This window comes from Sarcophilus harrisii, chromosome 2 (genome assembly GCF_902635505.1).
Source record: "Sarcophilus harrisii chromosome 2, mSarHar1.11, whole genome shotgun sequence".
NCBI lineage: Eukaryota > Metazoa > Chordata > Mammalia > Dasyuromorphia > Dasyuridae > Sarcophilus > Sarcophilus harrisii.
Window position 1 is genome coordinate 135,278,485 of NC_045427.1, and position 12,381 is coordinate 135,290,865.

Genomic DNA, 12,381 nt, shown 5'->3' on the forward strand with positions numbered 1-12,381 from the left:
CTTCCTTTCCTTCCTTCCTTCCTTCCTCCTTCTTTCCCTCCCTCCTTCCTTCTTCCTTCCTTCCTTCCTTCCCCTCCTTCTTCTTTCCTCCCTTCCTTCCTCCCTCCCCTTCTTCTTTCCTTCCTTCCTTCCTTCCTTCCTTCCTTCCTTCCTTCCTCCTTCCTCCCTCCCTCTCTTCTTTCCTTCTTTCCTTCCTTCCTTCCTTCCTTCCTTCCTTCCTTCCTTCCTTCCTTCTTCCTTTTCCTTCCTCCCTTCCTTCCTTTCCCTTTCCCTTTCCTTTTCCCTCCCTCCCTCCTTCCTTCCCCTTCCTCCCTCCCTCCCTCCCTCCCTCTCTCCTTTCCTTCCTTCCTTCCTTCCTTCCTTCCTTCCTTCCTTCCTTCCTTCCTTCCTTCCTTTCCTTCCTTCCTCTCTTTCATGCCAAACTAACTTTAGTTTGGTTTTGGGCAGTTACATAGTTGGTAGATCAGGGGCAACATTGTAGATATAATATACTTAGATTTTAGGAGCTTCTAACAAGGGAGTCAACATTCAATTAGGCGCACAGACAAGATGTTTATGATGCAAGTGGCAGGTAATCTCAGAGGGAACGCACTAGCACTAAGGGACATTGAGAAAGGTCTCTTGCAGAAGGTGAGACTTGAGCTGATTGTGAAGGAAGTCAAGGGTTGGGAGGTGGAGGTAAGGAGGAAGAGCATAACAAACCCCAGAGCAGCCAATGGAAGCTGGGAAAAGGGAAACATTGTATCCTTGCAGGAGGAACAGCAAGACCAGAGTTACCTTTTCATAAATTATTTGGGCAGCTAAGTGGTGCCACAGTGCACAGAGCCCTGCTCCTGGAGTCAGGAAGACTTATCTTCCCGAGTCCAAATCCTGTCTCAGACATTTGCTAGCTGTATATCCAAGCAAGTCCCTTAACCCTCTCATATATACCCTCTTCTCTGACACTGCCCCCACTCTGATACAGGCCTTCATCACCTCACAGGTCTCTTCCCCCAGTCCCCCATCCATTTGCCTATCTGTCAAAGTTATTTTTTTTTCCTGAGGCAATTGGTATAAGTGACTTGCTCAAGGTCACACAGCTAGGAAGTGTTAAGTGACTGAGACCAGATTTAAACTCAGGTCCTTGTGACTTCAGGGCTGGTGCTGTATCAAATGGATCTTCCTGTGTCACCTCCCCATTCAATAAATTTCAGTAGCTCCCTGTTACCCATAGGGTCAAATATAACATTATCTGACATGTAAGGCTCTTCATAACTTGACCACTTCCTGCTTTTGCATCATACTGTTTTTGTCTAGTTCTGAGCCCAATTCGTCACAATCCCATTTGAAGTTTTCTTGTCGGAGATATTGGAGTGTTTTGCCATTTCCTTCTTCAGCTCATTTTACAGGTGAGGAAACTGAGGCAAACAAAGTTAAGTGACCAAGATCACAAAGCTAGTAAGTATCTGAAGGTGCATTTGATCTTAGAAGATGAGCCTTCCTGACTCCAGGCCAGGCACTCTATCCACTTTTGACTCCTAGCTGCCCTGAGCTTTCTAGCTTGTCCAAAAGAAACCGGTATTTTAGATCAGGAGTTATATGAGAAACTTTTGGAATAGAGATTCTCATGACATGTGAATGGAGCCACAGGACAGTCAACAGCCATCCCCTTTCTATCAGCAAAAGAATATGGATGTTGTTACTGTTTTCTGAGCAGGAGCAAGATTTGGTACTGGTTAATAAGGGATGGCTGGATAAGATGTGAAGCAAAGTATGAGGAAATCTAGTTTTTGATTTGGGCATTTCCGGAAGGCATTCCTAGGTTAAGATGGTAAGTAAGGGCTAGGAGTTTGTGGTCTAGTTTGGAAAAAGGAAGTGAATTAAGGGGCAAGGCCAACCAAGGCAACTCCCAAGGGTCCCAAAGATGTCTCTTTTTCCTTAGCTTGCTAAGGACTCATGGTTTGCACTGAGGGTGAGGGAATCTAGTCTTTTTTCATTTCTGGGGAAATTAGAGAGGGGGTTGGGCAGGTTAGAGGCAGCCAGTCTGAGACACACACACACACACAGTCTGTGCCTGAGATTGCATTCCCGCAGGCCCGAGCTTCCTGTTCTCGGCAGGCCACATTCCTGACCTATACTCACCACAGAGACAGCTGGGCCCCTCTAGGAATCTCTCCTCACATTCCCCAGATTCAGGGCAGGCATCTTACAGTCCCATTCTCTTCCTTATCTACTGAGAGATTTTCTTTTCTTGTCTCCCTTTCTGGAGAGAGGACTGAAAGAATTCTGTTCTTAACTCAGGTATCTTTTCTTCCTCATCTACTCCAACAGTCTGCTTCTTGGAATGGGAAAGGGAATCCTTGGAATCTAAGTGGAATAGGGAGGAGAGGGAGTAAAAGGGGGACTTGGGGGTGTCTCTGCAGCTTCGTGCTAATTTATAGCTACAGCTAAGGGTTCTGCCCCCTCTCCCCGCTTTAGAATGGATCAACACCAGCTGTGTCTGGAAAAGATTTTTCTTCTCTTTCCCCAGTAGGGCCTATTTATCTCATCCCTAGAGTGGAGTTTTGACCCAACCTAAGAATAAGAATTATGTTTTGCATATGTCTATCAATCTTAATTGATCCTCACTACATTCCTCTAAGGGAGTAAGGGGATCTGTTATTGTTATCTCTATTTCACGGATAAGGAAGTGTTTGGCCATTCCAAAGCTGAGTAGATCCCAGACTAGCAGGTCTTCTGACTCTGAAGAATGGCATTAAAACATTTATTTAGGTCATTCAGTAAGTGTCTACTTGGTGCAAAGCCCAGTGCTGGAACTGGAGGGAAATATGTATCTTATCTCCTGGAGGTAAACTTTCCTCTATACCCATTTCATCCAGGACCATCTCCAATCATCTTGATCTATATCTTGCCATTGGACTCAGATGACTTTGGTAGGGAAAGTGAGGCAGGTGACTTTGCACAGCCCTTCCTCATTTAAATCCAGTTCACTTGCATGTCATGGCATTTATCTCCCAGATGTCTTGGTCCTCTTCAAGAATGAAGGACAAACAATAACATTAGTAAATAAAGCTGGCCTGAAATTAGTCAATTGGAAGACTTCCTTCCTCCCTCTTTCTCTCACTCCTTCCCTCTCTTTCCCCTCCCTCCCTTTCTTCCACATAGGATATCATATCCTTATCTGCTCTTAAAAGCATCATTTTTCCCCCCTTTATTGCACCTCTACACCCTCGCAAGATATCTTGGGGTTTACTGATTAGATTTCTTTTTTTAAGGACCAGGCCTTAAAGCAAAACCAGTCTGATTCTCATTGGCCACCAATAGGTCATAGTCCAAGCCCCATTTGGGCCAGATTGTTTGGGTCCTGATTGACTCACATTGAATGTAAACAGCAATCATTTCTGCTTCCCCAGAAACCCTGATGGTCTTTCCTTCTCAGATTCATTATTTATTTAGATTTTTTTTTTTTTGAACTAGGTGAAAGAGGAGATTCTTTGCTCAATTGCTACCTCACCTTAATCACTGAACTGGCGTGGCCTGAGTCAGACTGAGACCTATTGAAAACCTTAGCTTAAAAAGGCCAAAGTCTCCTATTTCATCCAGGGCCATCTTCAGTCATCTTGATCTCTATCTTGCCCCTGAATCAGATGGCTCTGGAGGGGAAAGTGAAGTAGGTGACCTTGCACAGCCCTCCCTCACTGAAATTCAATTCACTGGCAAGTCATAGCATCACTTCCTTGGGTGGAAGTCTTAGAATTCTTGAAGAACAAAGGGTAAGAGGCAGCTGGGTGACCCAGTGGATAGAGCACCAGCCCTGAAGTCAGAAGGAGCTGAGTTCAAATATGGCCTCAAGACACAACTCTTCCTGGTACCCTGGGCAAGTCACTTAACCCCAACAGTCTCAGCAGAAAAAGAAAAAAAAAAAAAAAAAAAAAAAAGAAAAGAAAGAAAGAACAAAGGATAAACAGCGAAAAGGAAACCTGGGATAGCCCTAGCTGTGTGACTCTGAGTTGATCGTTTACATCTTTGCTCCTCTGTAAAGCACCTACCTTCCAGGGAATATAATGATATAAGGCGACTTGCAAACCTTAAAGGCTTCCTTCTCTTTAATATGATTACATCTCTTTCCTCGGTTATACTGAACTTGGAACAGTAGAATCTTGTTTTACAGCTGAGGATCCTGCGGTGCGGGGAGAGGATAGTGGGTAGAGAATCGGGATTGGAAGGCTCCCCTCGTCGGTGCACCATATCAGACCCCATCCCCACTTTGGGTCTGGTTTCCTGGTTCCAATTTCATCTTTGTAAGGGTAGCTGAGGGAGTAGGAAACCAAACTGTTTGCTCCTCCAAATCTCCTTTCCTGGTCAGGAACAGGCAAGAGGGCTGGAGGGTTTTACCCCGACTCCACCTGCCCCTTTCTCTCTCTCCCCTCTTCGGGTTCATTCATACTTAGGCACCTCCTCTCGCAGTTGTCTCCGGCTCACATTTCCCCCACCTGTCCCTAGTCCTCCCTATAAACCAGAGGGGACCCTCAGCAGTCCCACAGCGGTGAAGCGCATTCGCCTCGCCCTCCTTCCCCCAATCCTGGCCTCCTCTTCCTCCTCCTCCTCCTCCTTCCTACCTTCTCCCCTTTCCCCCTCCCCCCAGCCCTCCTAGGCTAGGAGTGTCCCCAGGCCGCGCCCTGTCCGGGTGGCGGGACTGGGAGGGGAGTGGGGGCTCCGGACAGGGGCTGGCCACTCGATCCTCCTCCAGGGTTGCAGCTGCACCTTCCGACCCTCGGAGCCGGGCCATGCTGGGGAGGCGGCGGGTCTTCACCCTCCAGCCTCTGGGCCGCCAGGGTGAGTCACTGAGTTGCCGCTGCCCCTGCGCCGAGAGCCCCAGGCGGCGCTGAGATTCTCCCCGAGAAGTGTGCGCGCCGGGGCGCTCACGGGGCACCTCTGGGCCGGGGGGCAGAGGCGGGCCCAGCTACCTACCGATCTTACAGTCGGGCGATCCCATCCATCCTACTCCTCTCTCCCCTCGGGATGGGGCTTTCTCCTGGAGCGCGTCTGGGACCTTCCCGGGCTCCTCCGCCCAGGACGCATTCCTATGGAGTCCTGCGCCGAGCCCCAGAACTTCCTCTCTTCGGGACTCCCACGGTATTGTGGACCCGGATTTCAGATTACACCTATTCGGATTTATGGAGCTAGCGACCTCTCTTCTCCTCCCCCCACCCCCACCCCCCACCCTCCGGTCCCCTTTTCTTTACATCCCATTGGGGACATACAGCCACGCTCTAAGTTTAAATTCTGCTGATTTGCCTCAAGCTAACATTTCCCTACCGAATTCCCTCCGACCCTACCTTAAATTTGCTTTAATTAGAAAAACAACTGTGCCAGCTGTTAATTAACACTTCCCCTAGTTTCCCCCCCTCCCTTCCGCCCCCTGCTCCTTTGGGGGCCTCTTTTCGGTGCTGGGCTGCGGATTTATGCTTTATGGTGGTTCTGCACTACTGCATGCTCCCCTCCCCCAGGGCTCCCGCCCTTGGCCTTGGGACCTAGTGGACTGGGTGGAAACTCCAGGGTTCTTCTCTCGTTTTAAAAGCTCTCCTTCAGAGTGGCGCTTGACTGTTAGAGCATTCGTTTCCCTCTCTAGTGCCATCCCCCCTCCCCCAGATTAAGCATCTTTTGCTGCGCCCCTTTTTTTCCCATCCAGGCAAACTTTCCAACTTGGGTGAGCAAACCCTCCCTTGTTTCCTCCCTGCTACTGAACCGACCGAGCATTTCGAGGTCTCAGGGAAGAAAGGAAATCTTAACCGCGTATTTTAGAAGAGGGCTTCCAGGATAATTATATGTACAGCATGTGCATCGGGATTGAGATGGGGGAGGGGAATGGCCGATGATTTATGCTTTGGTTTTACCCAAATATAATATTTGTCATGGCATTTTGTCTATAGCTAAGTTTCTGGGCTGCATCAATTCATTGCGGACCTTTCCTGCTGTCCAGTATGGTGCAGTAGAAACAGTGCAAGACTTAGTCCCAGGTCCCAGGTTCGAACCTCAGCTCTGCCCCTTCCTATGTGACTTTGGACAAATCATTTGGTGACTCTAAGCTTCAGTTTCCTCATCTGTCAAATGAGGAAGTTCACCACATGACCTCTAAAGTCTGCTCCAAATCTGGGATGCTGGGATATAAGCATATAATGTATGCTATATGTGTGATATGGTATACTGCATACTATAATGCATCATCCTTTGGTAATTCGGTATCACGGTGTATAGAGCCGAATTAGGAAGAGCTGAGTTCAAGTTGTGTCTTAAAACAACTTAGCTGTGTGCCCCAACTTGTTGATCTGTAAAATGTGGATAATAATCCCTACACCCCCACTCTCTCCCCTCCCCCCCAGGGAGTAAAATGATAAAGTGCTTCTTGTTCAGGCCTGTCTGACTCTTCAAAACCCCATTGGGGGTTTTCTTAGCAAAGATACAGGAGTGGTTTGCCATTTTCTTTCCCAGCTCTTATAAATGCTATTTATTATTCTTATGATATTCTGCTATCTGTTCTTGGTGTGGGGGTGCCTCTTCAACTAGAAACTAAGCACAGATGACAGATCTGAGGACCAGTGAAGTTGTGTTGATCACTGAGTAATCAAATTCTTTGGCCTTGTAACATAAAAACAGCCCTACATATAAAGGGGTTTCTATCTATGGTCATTCAAAGGAATCAACTTTTTTTTTTTTTTTTTTTTTTTTTGCAGTATTAAAATTTGGATTAATTTACCTCTGGTATTTAAATTTTTTTTTTTTAAGAGGCAAAAAGAGTTAGATGAAATGTCCAGGAGCACACAGCTAGTCAATGTTTGAGGCTGAATTTGAACTCAGGTCCTCCTGGTATTCTATCCACTCTACCAGTGAGAGAGAGAGAGAGAGAGAGAGAGAGAGCGCAATGAAAGGAAAGGTAGTGAACTCTCCTTTCTTGCCTGTATTGTTGAACATGTTCCAGAGGTACTTCATGTTCAACTATCGTTTTGACTTTGTGACCTCTTGAGTCTCTTCCAGTTCCGAGATGCTGTGATCTCACCTGGGTTCTACCCTAGTATCACTTAAGCAGTCTCCTCCCCTCGCCCACTCCTCTGGGGACACACCTTCCCATGGGAATGTTGTTTGGCCCAGGGAACCTCGGGGGTGGGAGCATGCATGGTCTCTGATGCTGGCTTTTCTTGGCAGATGGTGGTTGTCAGGAGCTTCTGGGTGGCTGTGTGGTGCTTGGTGTTAAGAGCATCTATCTTCGGGTTCATGACATGCCCAGGGTACCCTCAGCTGATCCCCAGGAGGGTGATCACTCCAGGAGAGACTCCAGGGAACAGGCTTCAAGGGATTCTGGGGTGGAAATGGCGGGGGAGGAGAGTTCCCCCATCAGCTCCCCTGACTTTGCCCTGGACTCTTCAAGCTTGGAGCTGGGTGGGGGGCCCACGTTGGCCCCTGTCACCACGGAATCCCTTCCGGACCTAGATCGGTTCCTGGCCAGTCAAAAACTAGAGCAGGTGGTGGCGAGGTCCTGCCGGTCTCGATCTTCATCTACTCTAGCTCCCAAGCGCTGGCAGAGGAGCAAGCAGAGACCTGGAGTGTCCCCAGAAGTAACTGGAGTTCAGGGTGGCACCGAGGCAGCAGTCAGCTCACAGTGCGGCCCAGAAGAATCTCAGGTGAGTGTTGGTTGTCAGACCAGAAGCGGGAGATGTCAGATGCCAGCCAAGGAGGGTATGAGGGAGACCCCCTCTCTTCTTGACTCCCCCCTCCATCTCCCTGAAACTTTCTTGGGGTGGAACCTGCTCTCGGGCCAATTCCTGATCCTAATTAGTAGGTGTTGGCATAGCTTCATGACTCGACAGGTAGCTGGGGTTGTTTGCAACCTCCCCAGAGAGTGGGTGGGCAGGGGCACAGGTTCATCCTGATATTGGTCTGGGGGAGTGGGGAACGCTGTTTGGCAGGGGTCTTTCATCCAAGGCTTGGCTCTCTCTCCCCATCCTCCCTCCTTTTCCCTGAGGCTGGGACTTTCTAACTTCTGGGGGCCCAGGGAGAGGAAAAGAGATCTAACCACACCCTGCTGTGCCCCACAGGCGGTGGGCTCCGAGTCTGATGCCTGGGCTTGCCTCCCGGGGCAGGGGTTGAGATACCTGGAGCACCTGTGCTTGATGCTGGAGAGAATGGCTACGCTCCAACAGCTTCATCTGCAGCTCCAAGAGCAGTGCCAGCAGCTGCCAAGCGTGAGTGAGGACCCTGGGCCCGGTGGGGCAGGGCACATGTCAGGGCGGGAGAATGCTCCTGCTTCACTTCCCTCTCTCTCTCTCTCTCTCTCTCTCTCTCTCTCTCTCTCTCTCTCTCTGTGTCTCAGAAAAATAGAGGGATACACAAAGCAGCTGGGTATAGTTGGCTTTGGAATCATAGACTTGGATCATAAAATCACAGCTGTATAACTATGAACAACTTAGCTTTTTCAAGGGTGGGAAATTCTCTTTTTTTTTTCTTTTTTTGATGAAGCAATTGAGATTAGGTGACTCGTCACACAGCTAGGAAGTGTTAAGTGTCTGAGGCCAGGCCCTCCTGACTTCAAGGTGGGTGCTCTATTCACTGTGCTAATTGTCCAAGTCGCTAAATTTTTCTGAGCCTCTGTTATCTTTCCTGTAAAATGGGATAATCATACCACTTATACTTACCTGAGAGGGTTGCTAAGACAGCAGGATGAGTTAATGTCAGTTATTAGTTGGGTGGGAAGGCAGGAAGTTGTCTGGTCCTGAATTGTGGGATCACATCCCCTTGTTGATAAGGTCACAGACCTCTGTCTCCCTGGTGCAGGGCATGGAAGAGACGAATGAAAGCTCAGTCCTTGCTCCTTTTCATCCTCGATCCTTTTCTGTGTTGGGATCTCAAGAATTTCAGAGTCTTATGGAGAAGACAGGTAAATGGCAACTGGCTAAACATTTTAACATTCCTGGTCCCTTGAAACTTCATTTGCTGTTCATCTCCTCCACAGAAGGCTTTTTGGCTTTAGATATCCATAACCCTACCCTCAGGTGCTTGATTAATCCGGTGGCTTCCTCTTCCTTGCCCAGGTTAACCCAAGCCCCTTTCTTCACAGTGGAAGAGTCAGCTCTGCCTCGATGGTCAGAGGTGCATAGTGTGAGTGCACCAAATTTGTTAGAGGGACCAGAGGGGACTGCCCACACAGTCCCATCCTACCAAGGGCACAGGGTAGGTGCTTCATAGTGCTAGGAGCAAACTAATGGGGACGGGAGGGCTTGGGGGCAGGAAGGTCAATATCAGCAACCTCTTGGAATAGGTGTATCAGTAATGAAGGGTCCTATGGGGCAAGAACTTGTGAGGAGATAGAATGTTGATAAAGTTCTAGATTTGAGGAGGGTGGGTCCTCATTGGCTATGGTAAGGGTCATCTTCATCTCAGTAGTTAACTGGGTCTTGATGATTTGCCTTTTTTTCTCCTAAGAATACCCTCTCTCATTGGGACAAAGTCAAAGCTTTACTCAACAGGATGAGATGGAGGAGCCCTCGTGCTTCTGAATCTTCCCTTGCTCAAGATCCCTCCGTCCCCAGGTAAGTCTTCCCCCCCCCCCCAACACAGTTGGAGTTAAATGATTTGCCCAGACTCACACAGCTAGTAAGTGTTAGGTGCCTGAGACCAGATTTGAACTCAAGTCCTCCTGACTCCATCACATCATCTAGTTACCCCTCCCAGGTAAGTCTTGAGATGGGGGCCAGAGATCAGGAAAAATGGAGATCAAATAGAGATAGAAAGGAGAGTGGAAAGGGAAGAGATCTGGAGTCTACAGCCGATTGCTCCTCTTTCCAGAGCATATCGCAGCCAGAAGGGACTTGCAGATTGTCTGAAGGAAGCCCAGCCTTGGATTCTGAACACTATCTTGGTATTAGGATGATCAGAGCTTGACTCCTGGCTCATATATCTCACACTAGCTGTGTGACTGGACAACTCTGTGAGCCTTTTTTGCTAATGTATAAAATGACAATAATATTAGACTCTAATAAGGGTGAAATATGAGTTATTAGTAGTAGTATTTCTTATAGATGAAGAACAGGATCAGAGAATATTGATAATGATGTTGACGATTTATGGTTATTGTTCAGTGATTTGTAGTGACTCCACTTGGGGTTTTCTTGGCAAAGATAATAGAGCAGTTTGTCATTTCCTTCTCCAGCTTATTTTACTAATGAGGAAACTGAGGCAGACAGGGTGGCACTCCATCTGCTGTGCCATCTAGTTGCCTTATAATGACAACAATCTGAATATTAAAATAAAGAATGATAGTAAGATAGCAACTTATCCTTAGGCTGCCTAAATTCCTTTGAAAATAAGATGAAGAGAGTGAGAATAATAATGATAATCACGGGGCAGCAAGGTGCTGCAGTAGTTAGAACTCTGGGTCTGGAATCAGGAAGACCCGAATTCAAATCCAGCCCCAAACACTAACAAGCTATATGATCCTAGACAAATACTTAATTCTCTGTTTGGGGATCATAATAGTATCTACCTGCCAGACTTATTGTGAGGATCAAATGAGATAGTAATTGTAAAAAAGTGCTTTGCACAGTAGAAATGTTAGCTATGATTATGATGATAAGAAACATTAAACACTTTAAAGTTTATAAAGGGCTTTATGTACATCATTGAATATAAGGTTCACAATAACCCTATGAAATGGGTTCTTAAGTATCATAATATTATCCCCCTTTTACAGGTAAGGAAAGTGAAACTCAGAGTGCCAGTTCACATCGCTGGTTTCAGAGGAAGGTTTTTGAATCCATTTCTTTCTGATCCTAAATCCAACTCAGGAGAATCTTTATGAGTCTCCTGAATCCTCTGGGGCTGGGTAGGACTAGAATCCAGGTCTCTTGACATTCACTCTAGTATTATTCTATTAGAAAGTACTGTCATTCAAAATGATCCTTGATTTATCAGTTCGTGTCTCAGTTCCTTTTTTTTTTTTGACAGTAAGGGTAGGGACTGGGCACAGAGGTAAGAAGAAAATGAATGTGTTACAAAGTTCCTTTTCTTCACTGCTTAAGTGACGTGCTGAATAAATGCTCCTGGGTACAGTTATTGCGCTTCCTTTTCTCCTTTCATTCTTTATTCCCCTTTCATCTCCTTTCTTTTCAGAAGAGATTCCAAGGAACTGCCAGAAGGTCCCCTGCACTACCTGCCACGGAAGACCTTTTTGCCAAGTTTGGTGTCAAAGAAACACAGAGCCAAGAACTTCTCAGTTTGTTGAACAGTCTTCCAGAATCTTTTCTTCTCTCTCCAAGGCGTGTCACGGGGGGCAGCATCCCTTCAATGCAGCAGCCTTTCCCTGGCTTTACTCTGTTCCTTGCCATGATCAGTCGCTAGGAGGGGGCTTCATGCCATGAGAGTGGGATCTCTCCCTTTCAAGATCTCTGGAATACGGAGCTTTTGGACACCTCAGGGAATACATTTCATTCCATCAATTCTCCACCAATGGAAACAAGTCTATAAACTTGGTATATCCTCTTCTTCGAGTTGCTGCAGTCGAAAAATTGAATTGCTTTTGTGGCCAAGGTGTTGGTCTTGGACCTTGGACAAGAGACATCCTTAGGCCTGTCCTTGAAGCCTGACTGGCGCAGTAAGACTGAGCAGATCTTGGGTTCGACTTCCAGTCTTCGAGGATCAAGGTCAGGATGAAGGGCTGGAGGAGGACTTCGGTGGAGGTGGGGTTCCGAGGGCCGGAGTGTCCCCCGCCAAAGTACTCACTGTCCTGGCTCTTATCCTGTTGTCAGAACCCCCAGGATTGTACAATGCGGACTAGGTGATTTATTGCGTCTGTGTGTGAAGCACGTGCTGGGCCGCGGCCCCACGGGCTCGGGGCTGCGTCCCCACGGGCTCCGGCCCCACGGGCTCGGGCTGCGGCCCCACGGGCTCCGGCCCCACGGGCTCGGGCTGCGGCCCCACGGGCTCCGGCCCCACGGGCTCGGGGCTGGCTTGTGCAGGTGTATATTTATCTGTCATTATATGTATGTGATTACAAGGTGTCTGTGTGAGCTGGCTGCCGCACCGGGCCTAGACGTCCCGTAGGGCTTGGCTAGACTCGGTTCTGGAGGCGGGAGAGGAACTGGTTGCAGAGACCGAAGCTCAATCCCGCCCAGCCCACACTCCTCCGGTTCTCACTCTGTGAGACTCTGGGCCTCGGGCCCGCCCCGTTCGGCCTGCACCGGTGGGGGTGGGGGGTCCGAGTCAGCCCATCACATCCGCCTTGGGACGCCCCCCTGGCTGAAGACCGAGTCACTTCGGAACGGGGAGGGAGCCCGGGCAGGGAGGCCCGGCGGCGAGCGGCCCGAGGCGCAGGTGGCCATGGAGGCTGAGGCCCGCATTCGCTTCCTGCCG

The 12,381-nt window shown here is 48.4% G+C and overlaps 1 protein-coding gene across 2 annotated transcripts; it reads left to right on the forward strand.

Annotated features, from left to right (window-relative positions):
* The first annotated feature begins 4,597 nt into the window (after nucleotides 1–4,597).
* Nucleotides 4,598–11,362, forward strand: C2H8orf58 (chromosome 2 C8orf58 homolog). 2 transcript variants are annotated; one of them, XM_031950884.1, is made up of 7 exons: nucleotides 4,598–4,815; nucleotides 7,183–7,658; nucleotides 8,073–8,219; nucleotides 8,809–8,911; nucleotides 9,092–9,204; nucleotides 9,457–9,563; nucleotides 11,146–11,362. In XM_031950884.1, exons 1-7 carry the CDS (start codon nucleotides 4,767–4,769, stop codon nucleotides 11,252–11,254), a joined length of 1,104 nt encoding a protein of 367 aa, XP_031806744.1. In that variant the 5' UTR covers nucleotides 4,598–4,766; the 3' UTR covers nucleotides 11,255–11,362. The 2 variants fall into 2 exon arrangements, with proteins under 2 accessions (XP_031806744.1, XP_023350539.1); XM_023494771.2 differs by having other exon boundaries at nucleotides 4,601–4,815; nucleotides 11,143–11,362.
* Nucleotides 11,363–12,381: the final 1,019 nt, after the last annotated feature.

Excerpts from the sequence above, each read along its gene's own strand:
- C2H8orf58 (XM_023494771.2), top strand. The coding sequence starts at position 4,767 with ATGCTGGGGAGGCGGCGGGTCTTCACCCTCCAGCCTCTGGGCCGCCAG. Across the intron at positions 4,816-7,182 it reads CCAGCCTCTGGGCCGCCAGG|ATGGTGGTTGTCAGGAGCTT; the intron begins GTGAGTCACTGA and ends TTTTCTTGGCAG. Across the intron at positions 8,912-9,091 it reads GAGTCTTATGGAGAAGACAG|TGGAAGAGTCAGCTCTGCCT; the intron begins GTAAATGGCAAC and ends CTTTCTTCACAG.